General features: G+C 40.6%; 1 protein-coding gene across 1 annotated transcript in view; it reads left to right on the top strand.

The window, feature by feature from the left end:
* Window positions 1-10,000, top strand: part of LOC143040906 (uncharacterized) — a 60,115-nt gene that overhangs the window by 48,729 nt on the left and 1,386 nt on the right. Inside the window, exons 2-4 of the mRNA XM_076212357.1 lie at window positions 5,887-6,106; window positions 8,721-8,854; window positions 9,260-9,659. Of these exons, the coding sequence (XP_076068472.1) occupies window positions 5,887-6,106; window positions 8,721-8,854; window positions 9,260-9,659 (754 nt within the window). The remainder of the gene's footprint in view (window positions 1-5,886; window positions 6,107-8,720; window positions 8,855-9,259; window positions 9,660-10,000) is intronic.

Here is a 10,000-nt window from a genome sequence, read left to right as displayed (position 1 = left end):
TATATATAATGAGGTTCTTCTCTTGAATAAAAATCACCACCAATGGAGTACGCTACCTACCCATACCTAACCTAACCTATCTAACCTAACCTAATCTAACCTAACCTAATCTAGCCACCAGATGGATTAAAAAAAATCCAAGCGCTAGACAAAACAAATTATCTAAAGTTCACCATCGGTGTTCAGGCTTTAGTCAGAAAAAACAATACCTTTTATTTATTTATTTATTTATTTTCAACATGTTGGAAGGGAAGATAAAGGTTTGCCAACATGTTCGAAAGAAGACCCGGATGTCTCGCCAACATGGTGGTACGTGTCAGGAAGTCAGAGCCAAGAACGTTCGGTGAGTGCTCTAAGGTCGCCCGGTGCCTTTGGGCTCCAATAGAGGACAAGGACATTGTTTGGTGCTTCCGTGACGTCACAATTCTTCATGCAGATGAATGACGTCACATGTGGAATCATAGAAATATTCACGTTATTCTCCTTAACTCTTGAAAGATCTGGGGGGCTTTAGGGCACTCAGGAGACGTTGGTAAGTTCAGATTACAGAGCCTCTACGAAGAAGTTTGTAAGATAATTATATTAATTCAAATGTATCACAAAGGAACACAAAGGAAGAACAAACAACAGCAGGCCTACTGGCCCTAACGAGGCTGTTTGTGTTAACTAAACTACACTACAGTTAAGGAAACAGGGCAACTAGGCGATAGAAGATGAACTAACACTACTGCTATCACTATCCTATCCAATTAATCCAATTGTGATTAAATGTCTAGTTGTCATATCTTTTATTGCAAAGGATAATATTTTATCTGTGGATTAGATTCCAAGTATTTATCTTTATCAGTGAGAAGAAAGGTGGCTACAGTGAGTTGTTGAACAAAAAATGAATAGATGAATAGATAAATGAATAAATTCATAAATAGGTAAAAAGATAAGTAAATAATTAAATAGATGAATGAACAAATAAATTTATTGATAAGAGGAGAAATAAATAAATAGATATATAAATGAATTAATAAATAGATGAATAAATAGATAAATAAATAAATAGACAAGAACATCGACAAATTAGCAAATGAACAAATAAACAGATAAATAGATAAATGGATAAACAAATTAATAAAATATTAAATAATACCTGAGTGTCAATAAAGCATTTGACAAGACACCGAGAGAATAACAAGAAATCTATTAGAATCTAGAAAACCAAGGGAAGTCAATAGGTAAGTTTTCTCATGGAGGACAAAGTAAATTCATAAGGAGAGCAATGGCGGGATGGAAATATTCGAAAAGCAACAAAACAACAACCGGAGTACTACAAGGATCGGCAATGGCAAGAGTCACGTTGAACGATTATGTAAATGTCCTGAAAGAACCAAGCGAGTTGAAATTGAGGCGTCCAGAAACATCAGGGCATCGCCGCTAATTTTATTGGTTTTGAGCTAAACATGGATCGTGAAAGGGTTGAACCCCCTCCGTATATATATATACATACATACATATATATACATACATACATATATATATATATATATATATATATATATATATATATATATATATATATATACACGAGTGGAAGGGTGGTGAGATAAACACAGGGAACCGTTAGGGATTTATTCTGACGTTTCGTCCTTACCAGGACTTCTTCAGAATTGTTCGAAGGTGTATGTACTCTGAAGAATTCCTGGTAAGGACGAAACGTCAGACTAAATCGAGAACTGTTCCCTGTGTTTATCTCACCACCCATCCACTCATCAGTCTTACATACTTCAATATAAATGTATATATATCTATATATATATATATATATATATGTATATATATATATATATTTATATATATATATATATACATATGTATATATATATACATATGTATATATATACATATATACATATATATATATATATACATATATATATATATATACATATATATATACATACATATATATGTGTGTGTGTGTGTGCGTGTGTGTATACATATATACTGTATATTATGTACATATATATATATTGGTGAAGCGTGGCAGGAGATTCTCTCTGAGACATATTCTGTTAAAAACGACAGCAAAAGAATTATTGATTAGTTTTTTCCGTGAGCTCTCAAGCTTGCGAAAAGTAGATTTTTGGTAGGGGGAAAGGGAGTAAATCAGATTTCCAAAATTCATAGGAAACACAAAAGTTATAATAGACACAAAAGTATAGTACACAATAAACACAATACAAGAAATTAATACAAGAAATACAGCAAAAAACAAAATACAAGCACAACAAAATAGTTATCAAGACGTTTCGCAGATCTTTCTGCATCCTCAGTTGAAGTGAAAAGAAAGGGAAAGGGAGCATATTTTAAATGAAATGGGAAGCACGGGGAGAAGTCACCGTGTTGCAACTGGGGGAAGTCACACGCAGGACCACAAACACTGGGAGAGATCACAAGTTGGCGGAAATGGTACTCGGGGAGGTCACTCCCGGGTTCGGCGCCAATCTGCTTCTCAGTCTTTGGGAACGACGTATGGTAGGAAGTTCTTCCCTTTCGCGGGGAATGGGGAGCCTCTGGGAAGGAGAGCCCGATGTCTTGGGATTGTCCATCTGGCTCCTCCGAACAGGTTTCATGCTAGGGAGGAGGGCGAAATCATTTACCTGCCTATTAATGGCAGGTTGCAGCTCCTTTATCCATATGGCTTCCAAGATAGCCAAGCGCTGAGGGTCCTCTTCTTTTGCCACAACTTCGGTGTTTTTTACCATAGTCTCCCTATCGAGGTGGCGTCGATGCTGGGTCCAGTGGTGTTGCTGTGGTCCTCCGTGTTGCAAGTGCATGGTGATTCTTCTAGATAATGTGGTGGTCGTCCTTCCCACGTAGACAGAAAGGGGCGTGCAGTCCTCCTCTGGGCATGTGTATTTATATACTACGTGGGATTGACGAACCTCCTGGGGTTCTGGAGCGGGGTTGTTCCTTAAAAGTAGAGAAGAGGTCTTTCTACTTTTGTAAAAGATTGTGAAGGACAATTTATCACTTTCTTTTTTGGGGACAACATTTCTATAGATTATGTTCTTTATAATCTTTTCATCCTCCTTGTATTTGGTAGACATGCAAGCTTTGTAGAACACCTATATATATGTATATATATGTATATATACATATATGTATATATATATGAGAAATCATAAGAACTCGTGATTCTAGATATGCAGAAAAAATACCAAGGAAAATAATAAATATATTGGTGACCGAGCGCTTTCGTCTGAGGATATCTAATTAGACGAAAGCGCTCGATCATCAATATATTTATTATTTTCATTTGTGATTTTTCTGCATACACACACACACACACACACACACACACACATATATATATATTATATATATATATATATATATATATATATATACATATATATATATATATATATATATGTATATACATATATATATATATGTATATATATATATATATATGTATATGTAAGTACATAGATATATATATATATATATATATATATATATATATATATATATCAACCACAATGCCCTTCAATTCTAAGCCATGAACATCGGAAGAGCCGTGGAGGCAACATGCAGAAATGAAACGTGGTACTCCTGAGGACTCAAACCTACGGCCAGCACGTGACTAGTGCAATGGTCTAAGTCACTACAGCACTGGTCATGTGCAGGGTGTAGGTTCGAGTCCTCGGGCGTACCACGTTTCAATTTCTGCAAGTTGCTTCCACGGTTTTTCCGATGTTGATGGCTTAGAATTAAGGTCCATTGTGGTTGATAAAAATGTATCTCTAGTCATTGGGACTCGTTCAGTGTTGTACACACACACACACACACACACACACACACACACACACACACACACACACACACACACACACACACACACACACACACACACACACACACGACTCGGTGGCGCGGTTGATAGAGTACTGGATTGCCAGTACGGAGGTGCGGCAGTACCTGGTTCGAATCCGCCCCAGGGCCGAAATTATTTCGGTATCGTGCTTAACTTGAAACCAGTAAAAGTGACGGGGATGCACCTCTGTTTCCGGACGCTTCAAACACATTTATAAAATGAATTGTAAATCCCATATTCGGAAAGAAGAATGTTGTGCTAAGATACGTATATTACAATCATTGTCTGTGATCTTCCTCAGTGTTGTTATATATTTGGGTTCATGGGCTTATATAATGTGCATCCCTTGCCTAGTATATAAGCCCACCAACCCAAATGGATAACCACGCTGAAGAGGATCACAGATAGTGGTCGTAAATACGTGTCTTTGTATAATATTATTTCTTTTCTCCGAAAGTGGAACTTATAGTTTCTCCTGAAAGAAAATAGTAAACACCATTTAGCCTCTTCAGATGGCGATGAGGTTTTCCTATTTTGACAAAAAAAAAATGCCTGAGAGTAACCAAAACAAGCAAATAAGATTTTAAAGCAAAGAAAAAAGTAAATTATGTTTGTAGATGGCATCATACTATTGTCCCGACTATGCTCGTGTTTTTTTCTCTATGTTTTTTATCTTAGTTAACGCCAGACAGTTTAGTAGCGAGCGCTGAAACTATCGGTTGTTTAAAGAGAAGATTAGATAACTTTATGGATAGGGATGACAGATGGTAAGGGACATGGAAGTGCCTAGTGTAGACTCTATGGTCTCATCCAGTCTCCTCCATTCTTATATTTTTATGTTCTTATGTTACATACTTTCTATTATACTTGGCGCCTGGTGATTCTATTCGGCTAAGGGTGGAGCTCAGGCTTATCAGCATAATAAATGAACTTGTCACTACCTGGGCGAGGATAAGTGGTGTGACCAGAGCCAGTTTTGGGCTGCTGACGACAAGATCAGGATTACATCCAATATGGATAACCCTGACACTAGCACCAGCAGCAGCTGGATGATTTTGGTCTAAAACAAAAGTCGTCCCCTACCTCTTCCTCTTCCCTCTTCCCTCTTCCTTCGTCCCTTTTCTTTCTTCACTTTTCCCTCTTCCCTCTCCTCGTTCTCCTTCCATTCCTCCTTTCTCATCCTCTTTCTATTTCTTGCTTCTTTTTTTCGTTAATTCTTACTTTCATTCTTTTTGTCCTTTTCCTTCTACTCCTCCTTCTTTTATTTTTTCCTTCCTTCTTTCTCACTTTCCTTCTGCCTATTCTTCTCTCTTTTTTCCCTTCTTCCTCTCCCTCCTTTCCTCTTACTCTTTTCTTTATTTTTCTCTTTCATTCTCTTTCTTTTTCTTTCTCTTACTTTCTCTTTTTCTTTCTTTTTCTTTCTCTTCCTTTTTCTTACCTTTTTCTCTTTTTCTCTCTTTCTCCCTTCTTCCTCCTCATCTTTCTCCTTTTCTTTTTCTTACAACTTCTCTTTCTTTTTCTCCCATCTTTCTTCTCTTCTTTTTACTTCTCTTTTCCTTTCTGCTTCTTCCTCTCCACCACTCAAAGAAGAAGTTATTACTTTTCTCTTCTTCTCTCCTTTCGTTCTGCCGCCATCTTCCTTAAATCTCTCATCTGACATCATCACTCCAACTCCTCCTCTTTGGCGCGATGTTGTACCCAAGGATAGAAGCGCTGGTTATCGGCCTGTATCGTTTAACAGTTTGTCTGTGTTTAACGGGTTTATTTGCTGATTACAGCCAACACCCGGAAATTCTATTTGGTTGAGGGAAAGTTTATCTTTAGAATCTTAATCTCTCTCTCTCTCTCTATCTATCTCTATCTCTATCTATCTCTCTTAGCCCAGTGCGTAGTCTGGTCTATAAAACTGGGTCAAAATATAAAAAATCAATCAATAAAAACACAAATAAAAAGCAAATAAAGACAACGTCTACCTTGATCGCGAGACCACACCTAACAGTCCGCGTCCCTTCCAGATGATGACGAAGAACCCACTACTCACCCCGACGGCAAAGCAGGCGCTGCTGGCGGCGTTGCTAGCGGCGACAGTCGGTGGAGCAGCTTGCATGACGGTGACGTTGAAGGAGGCGGACCAACTGCCGGAGGAGCTGAGACCCATTGTGCCCGGCGGGTCCTGGTTCACCGACATGGCCATGTCGAAACTCCACAAGAAGCATGAAAACCTTCGTCAGCAGGGTAAGTAGGTACTCGGTCACCTTCGGAGGGTCTTGAGGTACTCCACTCGTAACTTTTTTTTTTCTTTTTTTTTCTTTTTTCTTTTTTTTTGGTCATAAGTGGATTATTATTATTATTATTATTATTTTTTTTTTTTTTGTGGTTTTCGGATTTCATTGCATGAAGATCCTTCGTCGTTTTATTCTATTTTTGTTCATCTTTGTCAAGTTATGGCGAACAAAATGAACAACTAGTTTGTTCTATCTTTTGTTTTATCCGATGCATTTTTTTAAGTATTGCAACCATAGACTTGTATCATTAATCTTGTAGATCTTCAGAACTTAATTATTCAAGTAAGAAATTCATCCATGAATATCTTACGAAGGGAACAACCAGAACAAATATCAGTTACCGGTACCCGTTGGGCATCGAACCCAGGCCCAGGTCTCTAACTTCTCTCAAGCCTCTAGGTTTTCTAAATGGGTAAAGAGTTGATTAATTCAATCGTATCTTTATTAACTAAAGTTGAAATGTACTATCGGAAACCAAGAAAGGTCTGCTGGAGTGCATATATAAACACACGCCCTCTCCCTCTCACCCTCTCTCTCTCTCTCTCTCTCTCTCTCTCTCTCACACACACACACACACACACACACACACACACACACACACACACACACACACACACACACACACACACACACACACACACATACACACACACACACTTCACCAAGTGATTCTCACTCCGCTTCGGTGGTGACATTTCTTGAACTAACTGAGAAAACGGGGTGAATGTCAGACACCGTCTGGCTATCGGCACTCCTGACACTGAATGTTGACACATGGCACTGTCAGACTGTGTCGCACTGTCAGCATCCCACAGTACATTACCAGCACTGTCAGGATCCCAGCTGATACCGTCAGCTGCTCGTGTAACGTTTCTGGCTGTGTTCCATGAGTGTATCACAGTTTAATATCAACGTTTCTCTTTCCGCACAACCCTTGATGTATCACGGTATGTCACTGACATCGAGGTGCCAGGTGCTGACTAAGGCACACCTGGGCGTCCCTCAGTCACCTCGCTATAGGCGTGGCACTGAGGCACCGTGCCTTCGTGCCGTGGAAGACACGCTAAGAGAGCCCATCCCTTGCAGGCACTTTTACTTCAAATGTCAACCCAATCTACCTCTGCACGATCTTGCTTGTGTATCAGGATCTACAAGAATCATATATAAGTATACATATCTATATGTAATGTGTGTTTGTTTGTGTGTGTGTGTGTGTGTGTGTGTGTGTGTGTGTGTGTGTGTGTGTGTGTGTGTGTGTGTGTGTGTGTGTGTGTGTGTGTGTGTGTGTGTGTGTGTGTGTGAATCACCATGGTCTTGGATCACGTGTTAGACTCATGATCGACAGCTATTTCCCTCCCGGAAGAGAGCTCAGAGGTCATATATGACCGATCTATGGGTAATGCTGTGACCTTACACGCACAAACCCACCCAACTCCCCGCCCACGAGAGTTTGAGTGACGACTCGCAGCGCAGAGATACTGAAATTATTTCAGCCCTGGGCGGGATTCGAACCCGGACCGCCGTAGTGGCAGCCGGGAACTCTACCAACAGCGTCACGAGTCGTGTCCAACTACGCCACGAGTCGTGTGTGTGTGTGTGTGTGTGTGTGTGTGTGTGTGTGTGTGTGTGTGTGTGTGTGTGTGTGTGTGTGTGTGTGTGTGTGTGTGTGTGTGTGTGTGTGTGTGTGTGTGTGTGTGTGTGTGTGTGTGTGTGTGTGTGTGTGTGTGCGTGCGTACGTGTGTGCATACGTGCGTGTGTGCATGCATGCATGTGTGTATGTGTATGCGTGTATGTGTGCATGCGTGCATGTGTGCATGCGTGCATGTGTGTATGTGTATGCGTGCGTGCGTATCCAGGTTACAAACAAACAGTCCCCCATGGTTCTGCTGCCATATTCTTCATCCACAGCCTAGTCACTTTCGCCATAGTCCATTCATTACTGAAGCGTGTTCTACTTTGGCAAGTTATTGAGTTCTCCCGTTCTAAGTGAACACTACAGAAGAGAACAGATCTAGTGTTAGCAAAGTCTTCTTGTCACGTCAAGCAGGACCTCTCTGTCCTGACAGGATATCTAGAATTCCTCACTAGCTGGCGCCAAGCCATTTCATTTAACCCTGAGGTTTGGGAGGGGTAAGCTAGTTAGTTAACCCTTTTAGACCTGAGAGAACCTTTGGGATTTTGCTCTGCGTAGCGCCCAACGATTTTTTTTTTTTTTTTTTTTTTTTTTTTTTTTTTTGAGGAACACCAAAAGCCAAGAGAGTTAAGTTAGTCCTCAAGGTCAGTTTAGACCTTTGACAGTGATTCTTAACCTTTTTTAATGCCCGTAGCCCTTGGCATAAGAAAAAAAAAATCTCATACCCCCATCCAGTACAAATACAATGCAAACACACGAAAAGGATTAATGATACGAACCTTGCTTTACTCTCTTATTGTAAATAAACAGCACCATTGCACTGGCTATCATCCTCACAACGGGGCCGTTCCAAAAAGAAACGAACTAAGAACAGTTCGAAGTGACCTACCTCTCTTTTTGTTCTTGATATGACCTCGAACTCCTTCGGCAGGGCGAATGGACTCTCATGAGCACAGCGACGACTCCGAGGAAGTCTTCATGTTGGCAAAACTTCGTGGGATCGATATGACCTCAGATGGATTACCTGTGGGAGAGCCTGTCCACGTGGACAGTCACGAAGACCTGGTAAGATGGATGGATGGATGATGATGATGATGATGATGATGATGATGATGATGATGATGATGATGATGATGATGATGATGATGATGATGATGATGTGATGATGATGATGATGATGATGATGATTATTATTATTATTATTACGACGACGACGACGATATGAATAGAAGTATGCGGGTAGATTGATCGTGTTTGTCTTAGTGTGCGTGAGTTTGTGTTTGCCTGTGCCTTGTGTGCATGTATGTGTGAACACATAACTGAAATATCAAAGCTAACTCAATCCACTCCGACTGCGAAGCAATAAATGAAAAAAAAAAAGCTTTTGAGATATCGTTATTGCAGTTATACCACTTATACCAGTTATATCGTTATACCACTGATCTTACATATCCCTTATTTCACCCACAGGTCCATAGTTCTAGGGCCTTCTCCTCCGCCCATCACCTCAGCCGAGAAGACGACGACGACGACGACGACGACGACACCGATGACGACCACCACGATCACGATGACCACGTCCACGTCTTCGACCACGATCACGACCACGACCACGACGACCACGAAGTCCATGACGACCACCACAACGACCACGACGCCTTCCATCGGTTCCTCAAGGACTCGCCCATCCACCTCAGGAAGGTCATGGAGACCCACGGTCGAAGTGACGATGACGGCGACCACGAGGACCACCACGAAGAAGAAGAGATGAGTGCTGTGACGAAGGAGTTCCTGGAGGTCTACGAGAGGGAGCTGGAGTCGTTCTTCGACCGATTCATGAAGGCGACGCTGCAGGCTGAGATCGGAGGAGGTGAGGCGCCTTCGACGATGGAAGGTCTTCTTTTTTTAAGAAATTCTTCTATTGTGTGGCATGAACTGATGACTAGAGTTTCCAGATTACAAAGAGATTTATGTCTTCTTCTTCGTCCACGTCGTCTTCCTCATTTTCCTCACCTTCATCTTCTTTATCGTCGTCCTCCTCTTCTTTTTCTTCGTCGTCGTCTTCCTTTTCTCTTCTTTTTTTCTTTTTCTTTTTTTTTCTTATTCTTCATCCTCTTATCTATTTTCGTCTTCTTCTTTCACTACTTCATATTCGTCCTCTTCTTATTCTTCTTCTTCCTATTTTTCCTTGTCTTCCTCTTCATCTAAACC

The sequence above is a fragment of the Oratosquilla oratoria genome, chromosome 29 (genome assembly GCF_046742065.1).
Source record: "Oratosquilla oratoria isolate Oo_2021 chromosome 29, ASM4674206v1, whole genome shotgun sequence".
Taxonomy (NCBI): Eukaryota; Metazoa; Arthropoda; class Malacostraca; order Stomatopoda; family Squillidae; genus Oratosquilla; species Oratosquilla oratoria.
The sequence above is the reverse complement of the archived record's forward strand: the minus strand, read 5'-3'. Positions and strand labels throughout refer to the sequence as shown.